We start from the raw sequence: 16585 nt of genomic DNA, 5'->3' as shown, positions 1-16585 counted from the left end.
CTACAAATAGTAGTAATCACACTTCATCTGTTTTCCTGTTGAAGTTTAAGTTTTCATTTTTCTCATAACTGTTTCAAGTTGTTTAAATAAAAGCGTAAATTGTTAGGAACACTAAATAAGTTTAAATTTCTGTTGTGCTTTGAATTATCCAACAAAATGGTATATAAAATATTTAGAAAACCGAACCTGAATGTGTTTTTAATTCTCTTATAAGTAACAACATCAAGTTCATATTAAATTAAAGACAGACTGGTCTCAATATGCATCTCGAGCAAAAAGTGTCTTTATTGCACAGGGGGAAAAGGTTACTCATCCATTTATTATGCTGTCAACTGTCCAGGAGAACAATCCCTCGCTTGAGCCCATTAACCTCCTCCTGGTCCTCCTGATCATCTCATGTATTAGACTCCTGGGAGAATACTGAACGCTCATTAGAGACACACAACACATTCATCTTAACAGGGATCTGTCATACATAAAGCAAGTAAACAACTTCTTTAATAAAAGCAGCAACCAGTGAAAAAAATAGCTTTTATTTTTAAGCTAAATTGACAACTGTTTGAGGGACATAGATACAACTTTTTACAGCAGTAGAAAATCTAAATAAAGTAATTCAAATGGAAATTTAACATTGCTTTACTGACCAGATTTTTCTTATAAACTACATTTAACAACATTATTATTAGAACGTGATCAATTATTGTTCTTCATGCTAATTTCACCAGAGTTTTTGGACAAAGGTGCTAAAAATTAAAATAATAGTCTTTCTATAATCACCAAAACTTCAAATAATAGTCAACTTTAAAACGGATTATGTGCATTTCACATAATAATCAGTTATACCACCCTCTAAACTTAAAGATGTGTTAAAAAAAACTACAAATCAATTTATCATTTATGGAAGCAGTGGAATCTCACAATCTTTAATTTATTACATTTATTTTGTTGTGCCTGTAATGTTTCCTATAACACAGGAGCAACAGACAAGCTTTATTTAATTCTTCAGCTGTTTTAAATGAAAGTTTTTGTGAACATTTAATTAGTAACACATTTCCTCCATGACTTCCATTTTCTCTGGTTTGTACATACTGTATATATGTCTTCAACATGCCATGCCATTCATAAGATTAAATAAGTTCATCTTAACAGATACAAGAAAATTTCCACTCTCTTAAGTTAACTTCTAACGCAAAGGAGACAGACAACAGGACATAATTACACTCACAATGAATTTAATTAATATCATCATAATCTTCATTATCATTATCTTCTTCATCATCATATCTTTTTTCCAGACACATAAAAGGTCCATAGTAAAGAGATAAAACACACACACACACACACACACCCACGTGCTTTTCTTGGGCTCCTTGAAAGAAACCCACACGGACACTACATACAAACTCAATTTTATCAGTGCAGTTGTGTTTCTACCAGCAGGGCTTTCAGATGGAAATATCCTTTCAGCTGCTTTGCTATGAATCCCTGGCAGACTGAGTGATTAAAAGCCCACAGCAGATAAAGTATGCTTTATTAAATCCAGCAGACTATGCTACATTTAATTTACTAAGTAGCCAAGTAATTTGCTAATAATGTATGGTTAAAGACAAACATACATGTAAGCCACCAATAATTTCATGGTGTCTGTGCTTGCATAGTTTAATATGAGAAACACGTATTTTAGTTAATATTCTGGGCTTCCTGAGGGAGGGTTGAGAAACATATTAACATGTTTGAGTTATAATAAAATATGCAAATTTAAAAATACATTATCAAGGGAGTCACAATCAATAGCAGGTGAGATATAAAATAGAAATAAAATAAATGAAAATAAGATACTTTTTTAAGTAAACAATCGGAAAAGTACAGTTTGCATATTTATTCAAGTATGGATCTCACACTTGGTAGCGTTTTATTTGCTCTGTCACTTACAGTGACTAAAATTCACCGAAGTTTGTCTTTATAAGGGTTTAAGAGTGTGAATACTTTACAGGGCACCATACATGATGGTAGCAGAGGTTCCCTGTTATCTGATCTGATCTGTCAGTCAAACCAGAATTTGTTAAAAGCCAACATAAATCAAATATTTGCTTTCCATTTCAGGAGTTCAGGAGTCCGTTCAGGAAAAAGTCTTAACTGTGTCTGGAGAGGGAATGATCCACAGCCCAGACTTCCCACACACGTATCCCAGGGATACCATGCTGGTCTGGAGACTGGTGGCGGCCGACAACATGAGGATCCAGCTCACATTTGATGAAAACTTTGGTCTGGAGGATCCTGAAGATGGAATATGCAAGTAAGACAATAAAGACATCTGCATGATGTGATATTTAAAAGGGTCCCTGAACTTTACATCAAATAATCCATCCAATGATGTTACTTCTGAGTTCAAAATTGAAACTTTAATCTTTACCATCAATCTTTAAGAAAAAATAATAATAAATATAGCTATTCTTAACATAAAAGACCACATGACACATCTGTTAATAAAAAATTAACAGTTTTGGTCAGCGACCATCACATAGTGGCTTTCCCCAAAGGCATGTCAGATGCATGTTGGTTGGTGAAAAAAAGAGAAGCATGTCCCATCTGGATTGTTGTCCATCTTTAAAGATTTAAAGTTGGTGTGTGGCCATTTGTGAAATTGCCTTTGGCCTGCCACATCGGGTCCTGAATATCAAAAACTCCCACAGCAGAGTGATTTGTTTTGCCCGAAACCCACGATGACGTTGATCAGACCATCATATTTCACATGATGAGGTTGATAGTTTCAGCTGCTTACTAAATAGTTTGAATGACATGCCCTTCCCTCTGAATGAAAACATATAAACACAATTACACAACTACATACCACAGTATATCATCCGCTTTATTGACTTTCAATTATTGGTGGGCTTCACCTCTGTTGCCATTCAGTTTAAATGGACTTCCCAATTCCTAATGATCGATTTATTTGGTCTGCATAATACTCAGTGCCAGGATGTCTGTAAATCACTGGTTGGAGAAGTGGAGGTCAGTTAAGGAAAGGAGCAGACGACAGGAGGATGGAGAGCTCTGTTAAAATACCTGGAGAGCCCTCTAATGGATGATAAATGGAACTACTGCTTCCCTCAGAGCTTTAAAAGTTGTCAGGTCCTATAATAAAGCAATTCACCAAGGTGAAATAAATACTATGAAGCTTTAAAAAAGCATGTCCTCAAAATATAGCCGATAAGAGGAGGTGTTTTTTATTCCCGTTCTGGTCTTGATCCAGTCTTGTTAAATTTGCTGCGAGATTTCACTGTGGACTCAGCCTTTAGCTCAACATCACTTTGCATTTTTATGTGTTTATTTGCTGCTGACTGAAGGAACCCGCACAGCTCTGTATCCACACACCTGTGTAGTTCTGAGTCTCTGTTTACACAAGACATCAGCCTTGCCGTCAAATCCCTGAGAGTGAAAGTTGCTCCATGATTCAGAGTGCAGACTAACAGCTTTTGTGCTGTCCCTGAACATGTCATAGATTTTGGAGACCATTGTAAGAGACAATAACATCCTTTTCCAAGTCCAGAGAAGTCAGGACCTCACTATCAGGTGGAGAATTTTTCACCTTTCTCCCCCTCAACCCAACAGGTTTTTGACAGATTTCAAGATGCAGACTCCTGGCAGCGTTGGCAGACTTAATGAATGTACAGGAAAGGATGTACATTTGCAAACATATATCAGTGCGTTTTTTCTTACATTCGCTCAGTTTTTCTCCTTAAACACTCTTCATTTCTACCCCACACTCAAACATACACACAAATATATCCTCCTGGCCGTTTCTTCTTTTATATCTGTGTTTAAAAATTAATTCACATTTTTTTCCCCTCAGACATTCCTAACACGGCTGTCAGTGAAAAAAAAAACAAAAAACTAACACAAAGCTATTCATGCCAGGCATTTACCTTCGTGTCACTGCTCTGTGATTCAAATAAACAAGCGTGCTGTGTCCTATGCAGTGATCCACAGCAATGACAGGGCTAAAGCAAACAAGCAGTGGGAGACGTGTTCAGCTCTGGTTGCAAGCCTGGAGCAAGATCTCTGTGTTAAGATGTGAGAGAGGGGCTGTATAGTTGAGATCCTCATCTGCTATTCTGTTTGTCTGTGGCGAGATGAAAAGCATTCTTACCAAATCCACTGGAGGAGAGGCATATTGAAGAGGGATTGCTCTCGCTGCTGGTTGGCATGGCAGCAGAGTCGTGCTTGTCAGCTCCCAGACACGACTGTTTCCAGAAATGCATTTGTGCCCTCTGTCTTCAGTCTGAAAAGAGAGGACTAAAAAAAATGTGTTTGTTCTGCTAATGTTCTGCGTCATTGCCATGGTGGATATTTTGTCTATTAATAATTGACAAGGTGAAAACAGTGTAGGAGAAAGCTTTTTGAATATTAAGTACAGTTTATTGCACACTGCTGTGTACATAAAGCATAGTTTTCATTTTAAATTTCAATTTAATAGATTTTTTGGTTCTCAAGAGTTTATGAAGTTTGGTATATACAGTTTGTCAGTGCTCTAGTTAATTTGAGAAAAAACTACTGTTTAACATGGTGAGTCTGAACACATGGCGATGTGTAATGATCAGGCAATTCTGCATAATTGATAAGCCATCTGTCAGAACCATGGATTTGTCAGAGTGGCAAATTTTAGAGAAAAGCTTTCCTTCAGGAACCTCTCACAATGTATAAAACGGAAAAAAGCATAAATTGATGGATTTCAGATTATGTGAAAATGTATATATTTTGCAAAGGATCATTTGCAACATGAGTTTTTCTGATAGTTTTGTTTGTTCAGACAACAGCTTGCAGTATATGCAAATCCTCAGCTAAAAAAGTGGAAATTAAAACATTCACCTTCAAAGAAAACTCAGTTACAGCTTTGCTCATGTCAGAACAAGTTTCTTTGTAAAAATAATTTTGAACTGAACCGTCAACCTGCTGGAAAAATAAACAGTGTTCCTGAAATCTAAACATCCAAATTGGCAGCAGTAAATGAGAGGTTAGCGCTTCTGTTGATGCAAATGGCAAAGTGATTAGGAGTCAGAGACGGCTGAAGTGGAGGCAGTGCAACCTCCACACGCGTATAAATAATAAAATGCTGAACTCCTGAACTGCAGTTTACAAAAACTGGAAACACTCAGTATTGGCACTAACACAACAAAGGAAACTGGACTGGGGCTAAGAGCATCTGCACCTTATAATTTTTAATGGATTTATGGGTTTGACAGGTTGGCCAGTGGAGAGAAATCTCTGTAAAAAATACAAGGTGACAAAGTTTTACAGAGCAACCAAGGAAATCCTGCTTTCCTTGGTTGCTCTAGAATTTTTGAATGCCATCTTTTGGCATTCAAAAATTCCAAGAGATGTTTTACTTACATCATATATATACAGTATATATCTATATATATATAGATATATCTATCTATATAGATAGATATATCTATATATATATTTGTCTGTGTACAGGACTTTGTTTGACGCCAAATGTTGGTTCAACCTCTAGTGAGGACTACATAATAGTCCTCACTTTGTAGAAGTTATGTTTCACTTTAAGTAAAAAGCAACCTTTATTACTGAATTTATTACTGAAATACTTTTAGCTTAGTTTTTGTTTAAAGAAAATGTCAAATTTGCCAGCACTTATTAATCAAGTTCCAATGAATCAAAGCAATTCATCAAACAAACAAACAAACAAAAAAATCTTTTTTTATTGATGCTACCCAAAATACCAAAACAGTCAATGCTTTCCGGGAGCCTTGAGGTTATTCTACAGAGCCTTTCCCAAAGTTACCAGATACTTTGTGTAACTTTGTTGAAATTTATCCAAACTGAAAAGAAAGATATTTTTGGGGACTTTATTAGGTACTTTGAAACTTACCATGTACTTTCTTGGAACCTTCCTGAACATTTCTAGACAGTTTTAACTTCATATGTGCTGCCACAGAACTTAAAAGGTTACTTTTCAGAACACGCCAGTCTATTTCCAGAACCTACTGCAAACTTTTCTAGAACTTTCCTGGGACATTTCTGGAACTTTGATGGAACTGATTTGTTATATTTCCTGAACTTACTGGTTATTGTCAAGAACAGTATTATGACTTTCTACTATTTTCTGCCCCACTCTCCTAGGTATGACTTTGTGGAAATAGAGGATCCCACTGAGAAGACGATCCTGGGTCGTTGGTGTGGGTCACAATCTGCACCATCAAGTCAAAAATCCAAAGGCAGCCAAGTTATTGTTCGTTTCATATCAGATGAATACTTCCCCTCTGAGCCTGGATTCTGCCTCCACTACTCTCTACTCCCTGTGGTAGGTAAAATATTAGTGAACAGGAGTTGAAGAATGATCATTGTGGGCACCTAAACCGTTTATGCCCAGACGGGGAATTCACCTGACAATAAGCGATGTCACTCTGTGTATGCACAGTGAAAAATCATCTGCTTGGTATACCCCAAATGGTGCCTTGATTTGCAATAATCTATTTCTGACTCTCTGGTCCCAAGGTTTTATGTATCATTGGGGAGAAATTATGTTTAAGTTATGTTGGAATGTAGCAACATCTGGTACATGTACTTCCATTTATTACAGCTGTAAAGATTACCAGACTGCACAGCACTGCACACACATTTACAGAAGCACAGTTAAATAAATAAAACAATGCCAACAATGGCTGCAAGGCAATTAGTGATAACAATTTACTTGACAATTGGTTTTTAGATGCTAGACCCTGAAATTACCTATATGACTAATACGCTGAAGTTTATGTTGTTTTGGTCTACTGCATAGTTTTGAAAGCAGAGTCAACAACTTTATCAAGGATTTCTTTTAACAAAACAAATTCTGATGCAAGTCATAGACTCTTGGGGGAATTTATCCAGCGGACTGAAATAAAAGGTATTGGGTGTTATACGTTTTATCCATATGTAATTTTACTGAAGAGAAATTACATTTACTCTATTATCGTAGCCTTTGTCAAAGTTGAATACAAAGTAATTCACCCCTTTGGTGAAATACTTTATATTTCATACAATTCAAACTATCTGACAAACTCAGTTAATTTGAGTTTGTGAACTCGGTCGGGGTGCACATGCCCACTTTTAAAGTGGGTAGTGGGTGTGTGAATTTTACTTTGTAATTTCACAAAGAATGTAAAAATGTTTAAATAAAATGAAAAAAAGAAGAAAACATTAGACACAATTTGAACATTTTGAGTGATCAATTGATTTTTGTCTTCATCTATCATCTTTGCATTTATTTTTGTTCCTCTGCAATTTGTTTTCCCTCCGTACTGCAGACCACACACATCGATGCATGCTCTAGGTCCTTTTGTCCCGGTTTAAACCCAGAGATAAACCTAAGAGACAACGGCCACGTTTCAACCTGTTCTGCTCTGTTTACCTGCTTTATGTAAATAAAGTTATGCATTAATCCCTATTGGTTGAATCAAGCATAAGTAGATAGGGTTACTGGAAGTGCATTTTAATACTTATGTAACTTTTATTCTGCTTCTTATGATTTCTTTTATTGTCGCCTCAGCAGTCTTTCTACATTAAATCCCACATCAAGATTTATAACAGGAACATGAACTAAGAAGGAATTTGTGGATATTATAAAAAAGATACAGAGGTCATGGTGTACTTCACACTGATAAAAGTGCAGGGAATTGAAACTTTCAGCAGAAAAAGATAAAAACCTGCACTGTTACTTCTTGCTACAGTGAGGATTTAGTAACAGACTATCTTTTGATGGACTTGCCTGTTTGTTGGGTCAAAAGTTTGAGCACTTGAGAATTAATCCAGAAATGTACTTCTCACTGCTTTCAAGCTCTACAGAAAGTTGATGTATTAATCAAAATAAGTTATTCATGATTGCAGATTTTTGTGGCAGAATTATGATCTGAAAAGACAAAACCTGCAACACAGCTATAGCAGGTGCAACTCAAATCTCAGTAATATCAGAACATTAATCAAACTCATCCAGAGTCACACAAGGAACTCTGCTGGGACGAAGACTCATTTACCTCAGCATGTGGAATGATTTTGGTGATAAAGCACCAAAATCATCATCTGAACTATTTCTGAAAATAGTTCAGAAAAGTCTGAACTATTTTCTGATTCCTTCAGTGAATCAAGTGGCACTCAAAGACGGTGTACAGAGCAATAAACGTCCAAGCAAATTATTAAATATGCAAAAAGAATCAAAGATGCAAATGTAGGATGTGAACATGTATTCTGTCATCAGATGAACTCATCTTTTCTTCTTCCATCCACCTGAGCACCAAGATAGTTTGAACTTGGATGTAGTTGATTTTTCCTCCACATAAATGATCCTAAACAGGCATCAAAGCTGGTTTTGGAATAGATAAAACAGACAAATATTCAGCTTCTCTATTCACTCAACCCCACTGAAAATTTATTAAGTATGGTTAAAAGTTGTATAACTATAAACCTGAGTGGATTAGAGAATATCCCCACTAAATTCCACCTTTTGCTTTTAAAATTCACTAGATGTTTTATTATCTTTTGTATCAAAACAGAATGGTTCAAAGCAATTACTAAAAGCAAAAATGAATAAAACATCCATGTTTTTAAACCTTTAACATTTTGCATGATTGGACCTGATGCTTTACAAAATCTGCTTCCTTTCTTCATGCTTAGAGCCACGTAAAAATTATTCATCAAAATGATTCACCAAAATCTTCAACAAAAAAAACCAAAATAACAGCTACACGAACAATCTATGGACAATTTCAAATGATTTATCTCCATTAGTAAAATGGCATTAAAATAGTGAATAGCTCCGTCATTTGGGACAAAGTTTTTCTTTCACAGTCAAACCGTTAAAGGTGCAGGAAACCATTTGGGAGAAAAGGAAAGCTTTGGGCTTCGAATGCTCAGTTTGTCTCGCCTTTGAACCCGTGTCCGACAGAGGAGGAGCTCACTGAACAGCAGCTCTCTGTGTTTCCTCTGTGGTCAACCAGCAGCTACTGGAACCTCATGCCATGCAGAGGCCAGCTCTGTAGTTTATATTTAAACAAGCAATGATTCCACCCTACCACTTCCATGGAATGAGAAGAGGGGAAAAAATAAAACCCAGTCTGTAATCCGCAGGAAGAGATTTTAAGAAGAAAAAGAAACAGTCGAGGCGAAAAGGTTGTTAAAACACAGAGGAGAAGGGGCCTGTTGAATGGAGCGTGACGGGCGCTGAGTGGTGGGCGTTGTGGGTTAAGGGAGCAAACAAAATATACATCATTGTCTTGGGGTGCTGAGGTCTCAATCCAGAACTGAGCAGCACTGATCCGCTGGCCCAAAAGATCACTCAACTGGCTTGTTTTTTAAAGGATAGAAAGCAGTTGTACGCAGCAGAGACGGAACAAACTCATGTTTGTTTAAAAAGCGACGCATGCTGCGCAGGGCTCATAAGATCTATACTCGAGTAAAAAAACAAACACAGAAGCTTTCGGAGAAGCTGAAGTGAATCTTGGTTAAAAATCAATGCAGGAGTCTTCTTTGCCATGATTAAACTAAGGTCTGTTTTTACACTGACCTTAATTGCAGTTAATTATGTGTAGTGAATGAAAGTAAAATACTTTTTCGTGCACAGAAAACCTTGATGCTTACTCAAAGTTTTCTTGTGCAAGGAAGTGGTTTGCAGCTGCATGTGAAAGAAGAATATATTGTTTTGAAGAGCTCTCCCAGGATGCTATTTCAGAATTGTCATCTCAACATGGTCAGTTGAACCTTTCATTTTAGCTACCAGGAATACGATTATGTGCTTTCGCGTGAGAAGAACACTGAGTGTGCAACACCACTTGGAAACGGGCCTGTTCTGTGGGGACAGGGGGCAAACTGTTCCACTTTCATTCTGGCCCGATAAAAGAAAACATTCCACTTTTTACAACCAACACACACAAACTAAACCACAAAAATATCCCTGCTATCAGTCTTTAAGGCTTTTTAGTACCGATTTATTACACTGGCAGATTACGAAACATCAAATTATTATTTTTTAAAAGCCTCAAGGAAACATTTGTTGTGAAATGGGCCAATCTAATTGAATTAGTAATATAATATACCTGATTGGTTACTCCAAGACTTTTATATCTAAAGTGTCTTCTTTTGACAAAATTAAGCAAGCATGTTCTTCCATTGAGTTTAGTCTGTATTTCATTTGACCTTTGACACCCTCAGCTGACTGCTGGGCCAGTGGGTCCGTGTACATCTGTCACCTCTGCTTGTAAAGTCAAATCAGCTTGCTGTTTTTGAATCTGCTCCAAGCCAAAGTTAAAGGTTATTTCACTCACCTTACTTCAGTCTGTACTGTTTGTCTTGTGTTGCTTTTTGTCTTGATTTTAATTTTCTGTTGTTCCCATAGATGCAACACTGACTGATTTTAAAGGTCATAGCTGAAAATGAGGCATTTCAAATTTATCAAATGCGTCTTTTGATTTTCTAATGAAACTGACGTTTTTTAAAGGACCGCTCTCTGAAGCTAATCCTGGAGCATGCTGTGGTTGCATCATTGCCATTCACAAGCTGCAGATGGCCTTAGCCCTTCCTTACTTGTTACTACTTGTCATGTCATATCACAAGTTCTTTTCCCAGAAGACAGAAAAATACAAATACAATTTTAGCATAAATACAGTTTATAGTGCAAAATTCTCATGCAGTGTTTTTTTTAATAAGTCTTATGTATTTCAACTTAATCCAGTTCAATTCTGCAATATTTTGTTAATCTCTAAAAGCTCCTGTAGCTACCAGCATTACAGAGGTCTTAAAGAAACCTCTGACTGAACACACTGGGTTTTTTTTATTTCATGCCTAGACTGACTCAAGTATTAGTTTGTAATTTTCATATTGAATAGAGATAAATCCACAAATATCTACACTTTTTTATTTTAAACTTGTACATCTCCAAGCAGCATTTCTTCATTACTAATTTAACTGTATGAATTATTTAGAGGGCATATTGGTTCCCAGAAATGTCTTTTCAATCCCCTTAAAAGATTTTTTTTTTCCTTTCCTTTCCAAAAGCTTTTAGGCACAGCTGCAAGGAGTGTCTTAAGTACTTGTGACAATGTTTCCTTTTAGATGTCAGTCAGATAAGAGAAAAGAAGCCAGCGATTTGACATTTTGCTTGAACAGGACTGAAATCAGTCTCTTCTGTTGTGGGAGGACCAAAGCCACTTTATCAATCTTTTGTGTGAGAGTGTTGCAGCCAGGAGAACTGAGAGCTGGAAACAAATAACACTGTCATCCATTCAGAGGCACAACAACAAGCTGCTATGCAAAGTGGGCAGAGGAGGTGAAAGAGATGTAATGACATTTGACAGCTTAATAAAAGTCTGCCGTTATTTCATATTGCTGTCCTGTCTTCGGAGGTTACAGTATTTTGAATATAGTCACAACTATAAGCATCTACTAGAAATATTCTGAATGTCTTTTTTGTCAGGGAGAATGTAACTTGTGAAATAAATAATATTTAATATCCAATAATCAGATAAAAATAAAGTGTTAAGAATATAAAGTTCCTCAATTATCAAGGGGAAAGTTCTTGTATGTTTTGTAAACACATGACATAAAAAGGTTTATAAAATGACCAATTCTGTGAGAGATAATGATGAGACTGCCTCTGTCAAATATTCAAATGTTTCAGACTTCAAAATGAACCTGGCTGAGAAATATTCCAGTCAGAAAGTTTCTTTATAGCTGGAAAACTTGTTTAAAGGTCCACAATATCCTGTGGTGGCGCAGGGGCATCGCACCACCCACATCCTGAGGCCTTAGTCCTCGTGCCGGTGGTCGCAGGTTCGACATTTGCTGCATGTCTTCTCCCTCTTTCCTGTCAAACTACTTTCAAAAATAAAGGCCACTAGAGCCAACAAAACCTTAAAAAAGAAAAAAACTTCCACAATGTCTGTTTCTGAATAATCTGTACCAGTTCTGACTGGTTGCTAATTTTAGTCACAGAAACTTTTAGATTTTTTTTTTAACCACAGAATAAGTGCTAATAAAAGAAGAAAAAAAATCATCTGAAGCTCTGATAAATAATATCTGTGGTCTTATGAAAAAAATAGCCATTTAATGATTTACATTTTAATGCTTTACAATCATTTTCTAAAATTATATTTTAAGGTGGACATTACACGTGATAATCTAGTAAAAAGTTAACCAAAACAGTAGGTCTGATGAAGTTGTATAAAAGTATAAAGTATCACAGCAGAACTTTTGTTTATTAAAATGTGTGACTCACAAAGATTGTGTAACTTTTTGGGTTTAGGTTATATTGAGTTTCTGTTTTTAAACATTAAACATCTCTATGTTTAGAGTTTAAAGGAAACATTAAACACATCTTTGTTTAATATTTAAAGGAAACATTAAACATACTTTTATGTTTAAAAATATATGTTAAACATTAAACATACATATATGTTTAAATGTCATTTAAATCAGCACCTTGCTGTGGATTTTTCACAGCAAACATATTTTTCTATTTTGAACACTATTTTATTCTCCCATTTTCTCTTAGATATCCAAAACATCAGGTTTCTACATGCCAGAGAAAACTCTTCAGATCTCGACCTCATGTATTAATTCAAAGGGAAACAGACGAATCAGAGATTTATGTTTAAATTCTCTCTGCTTTTCATTTGAAGTTCTTCACATTTGTATCTAATGTGAAGCAACAACAGTTATGATTTGTAGAGAAATTTTACATTCCTTCAGACCTCTAACGTGTTTGATTAGAGTATACAGAATCCTTCACAACACATTCTTTCCCATTCTTGCTTCTGCATCTATAACCTTTCTGAGTGCAAGAAGCAGAAAATGTATTGCTCAGGGACTGATGGTGATGTCACTGACACAAAATTATATAAATTATCTTTACGTTTTATGCAGTTTTGCTAGCACAAACTGAGTAAATTGCAGCATAAGTTCACCTCACAGTATTACTTGCTTTTCACTGACTTCATGAAAAGAAAATTAATTCTCAATCATAAAACATTTTCAGATTTGTAAAAACCAAGAAACATCAATTTGTGTTGATGTCATAGAACAGGGATGAGCAGAACCCAAAGGCAGGTGGGTGAAAATCAACAGTTTCACTTAAAAAAGTGATTTAAAAGCTTTAAAAAACTCAGGACTAGTAATACATAATACACACGAGTTAGGAACAAGGAACCAATAACGGAATATTCTGACCAGGATAAAATAAAAGCAATCGTAAAGGAACTGACAATGACAACAATTGACAAATACTAAAATATCAAAATTTTTAATGCTTTTCACATTTTTATTAATTTTTACATGAAAGGATAATCATATTTGGTAGACAACTTATAGAAGGTGGGGTGAGATTGTTTTACCTGTTAAAGATTGTCACTGAGTCATCATGGATATGGAGTAGACTGATTTATTTTATTATTCTTTGTGCAGACTGCATCAGAGCCAGAGGCCACCACGCAGCCCCCTCCGTCCCTGCAGGGTGTTGAGGAGCTGTTGGAGGCGGTGGCGGTGCTCAGCACAGTGGAGGACGTCATGAAGTATCTGGAACCGGAGCGATGGCAGCTGGATATGGAGGAGCTGTACAAACCCACGTGGCACGTGTTGGGGAAGTCGTTCATCCTCAACAGGAAGGCCAGAGGTAGAGCACTTCATCTTCTAGATTTCAATTTCTGCTCTAGAAACATGTTTAAAAGCTTGATAAAATAAAACTAAATAAATACGTGAAAAGAACAAAAACTAAAACAGGAACTGAATGTAAGCTCTGTAAACTTTACCATAAGTTTCCACTCTGCTTTAAAACTATAAAGATAAATATTTGGCACTGAGGTAATTCTGAACTTCTTCTGTGTCATTGAGAAGGAGCTGATCTCAATCTGCTGAGGGAGGAAGTTCGGCTGTACAGCTGCACACCACGCAACTACTCAGTGTCTTTGCGAGAGGAGCTGAAAAGGACAGATGTCATTTTCTGGCCCAGCTGCCTCCTTGTAAAGCGCTGTGGTGGAAACTGTGCCTGCTGCTCTCATCGCTGTGTAGACTGCCAGTGCGTGCCAGCAAGGGTCACAAAGAAATACCATGAGGTAATCATCACTTCAGAGATTAAACTTTAAAACTTATCCACCTTTTTTTAATCTTGTGAACCAAAAAGGAATGTATGGGATGGTTCACACACCGTACCAGAATAACAACATTGATCAAGTCAAAGCTGCATACAAGAAAACTCTTATTGATAATTTTTTATGTGCCAACTTATTCAACCAATTTTTTTCATTTTCAATTCATGTTTTTAATTGTATTCAACTAAAGCACCTCTGATCAATAATCAAATCTAAGTTTGTAATCTTTTTTTTTAGTACAGTAAGAAAATCCAAAATGAAGGAAAGGAATTTATTTATCCACCATTGTTTTTCTCTGAAATGATATGTATTTTATTCACTCCATATGGTTTAGAAATGATTATGTACATATTTGTAAGTGGATAAAAAAAGAAAGGTTTTCTGCACTGATCAGCTCATGCGCCGTCTTCTCAACAGGTTCTTCTGTTGAGACATCGAGGCGGAGGGAGAAGCCTGCAGAAGTCCATGACGGATGTGGCCTTGGAGCATCATGAAGAGTGTTCCTGTGTCTGTAAAGACGACCAGGACTGACCTCAGATCTGAATAGAAGCTGCCAACAGCAGCACCAGGACATCAGACATGAACTCTGCAGCCGTTCTGAATCTCATCCACTTCCACTGGGGAGCTAACAAGATTCTTCTTTCATACGCTTGTCCTTTCACTAATTGGATGAAGCAGAACAGACTGGAATCTAATAAATCTTTGGTATGGATGTGACCATTGGGGAATACAAATAGTGTGCTCTGATTGTATTTTAGCGGAAAGGAAAATCACTGGAGCAAAGGTGGACTATTACCAAACAGTTCCAGAGACGGAGATAACTCAGAGACGTTGTCTACTCATCCGGAAAAAGTTTTCGTTCAGTGTGGACTGTTACATTTACGGGAGCGTCTTCTTTAAGGGCTTCTAGTCTCTGTAAGTGAGCTTCCTCCAGCTGCTTAACTCCCACAGTTTCATGGTTCATGTTTTTCACCATTGAGTCAAAGAGAAGCGGTTGTGTCTGGCTACTTTCCTTTACTATCGTTGAGCTTTGCTACAGATTTGTCAGTGGCAAACTGCAGTGTCATACAATCACATTATGTGTAAATATTTTTTCAGTTTTGTTTTTTATACCAAAGATTTTCCAGGACGGATTGTTGCGAATTTTGAACCAGCTGGACATTGTCTAGAAACATTTCTGTGATCCATATCAGCGATATCAACTCTGCTTGCTTGAGGAATATATTGCATTTTGTTGTTTTTGCTGATTGTTGATAATAAATATTTATTTCTAATGAAAGGGAATTTAGATACAATGTGCCTTATTTGCTACATTTTTGCTGTACAGTAGAATTAGTTTTCATTTTCTATTTTTAGTCATTTTTACTTTGAAATTTCATTGAGGTTGTTTTTTATTTGAACAACATAATTATTTAACTGTTTGTGTATTTTCTAATACTGAGCTTAAAGAATAAATTTTTCAATTTCTGCTTGAATTTGAACTTCTTGTGGCTCCTCTAAATTAAACTTTAACAGACAGACAGGAGTCTGACTCGTGCTGGATGTCGAATGTGTACGGAGTGAAAAGGAACGGTGAGAGTACAGAGCCCTGTGGCGCTCCTGCTGCTGATCACCTGCTTACACACACAGTCCCTCGGTTTCCCAAACTGAAGTCAGTCTGTCAGGCACTCACTGATCCAAGCAATTGTTGAGACCTCTGCTTGTGTTTTCTTGAGTTTAATAGCAAAAAATGTTTAATAATATATTATATAGTATATGGGATCAAAATTTCCAACACTAAGGTCAATGAGTTTCAGAAGAAAATAAAGGATTTCCAAAGTTTAACACCAGTAATTTTTTTTCAGGACTTTATGAATGAAAGGGTTTGGTTTAGGTCTGTGCATTGTAATGAGAGAATATAACATTCTCACAATTAGGAACTCAGAGGACAAAGGGTCCAGAAATTTCTCTTTCCCATGTGTGTATTCAGTACGACCCTTTTTTAAGGGGAAGATAAAGCATTTTTTAGAGACAAAGTTTATTCTATTGTGTGATTAATGACTGAATTAGTTTAAAATTTCTGTGTTTTCTGAAACCCCTGAACAAGCTGTACGTTTTCACATTCTTCTAAAAACTAAAAGCTGAGTGTTACTGCAGAGTTTTGTCATCATTATTCTCAGTAGACCTTATGACTTGGCTAACAATTATGGCTTTGTGCAGATGATTCGAATTAAAAACAGTCAAAGAATGAATTGTTCGAATACTTAGAAACATCTACGGAAAATCAGATGAGATTTTTGCACATTTATAATCATGATTATAAATGTTCTGTATGTGTTAATTCAACCAGTCTGTTGCTAAAGTGCTTTAAAACACCCAGAGAAGCGTTGCTCCCTTTTCTTTTGGCCATCAGGTCACCCAGGAGGAGGTACTCATTTGTCCATCTCACACATTGCTGTCCTGGCCAATTA

General features: G+C 36.4%; 1 protein-coding gene across 1 annotated transcript in view; it reads left to right on the top strand.

The window, feature by feature from the left end:
• Window positions 1-15610, top strand: part of pdgfc (platelet derived growth factor C) — a 43177-nt gene extending 27567 nt beyond the window's left edge. Inside the window, exons 2-6 of the mRNA XM_014469348.2 lie at window positions 2104-2296; window positions 6145-6325; window positions 13453-13660; window positions 13882-14099; window positions 14553-15610. Coding sequence (XP_014324834.1) covers window positions 2104-2296; window positions 6145-6325; window positions 13453-13660; window positions 13882-14099; window positions 14553-14666 — 914 coding nt within the window. The 3' untranslated portion in view covers window positions 14667-15610. The remainder of the gene's footprint in view (window positions 1-2103; window positions 2297-6144; window positions 6326-13452; window positions 13661-13881; window positions 14100-14552) is intronic.
• The last annotated feature ends 975 nt before the right edge of the window (window positions 15611-16585 follow it).

Source organism: Xiphophorus maculatus, chromosome 23 (assembly GCF_002775205.1).
Source record: "Xiphophorus maculatus strain JP 163 A chromosome 23, X_maculatus-5.0-male, whole genome shotgun sequence".
Lineage (NCBI taxonomy): Eukaryota > Metazoa > Chordata > Actinopteri > Cyprinodontiformes > Poeciliidae > Xiphophorus > Xiphophorus maculatus.
Note: the sequence above shows the minus strand (reverse complement) of the source record. Positions and strands in the feature narration are given on the sequence as shown.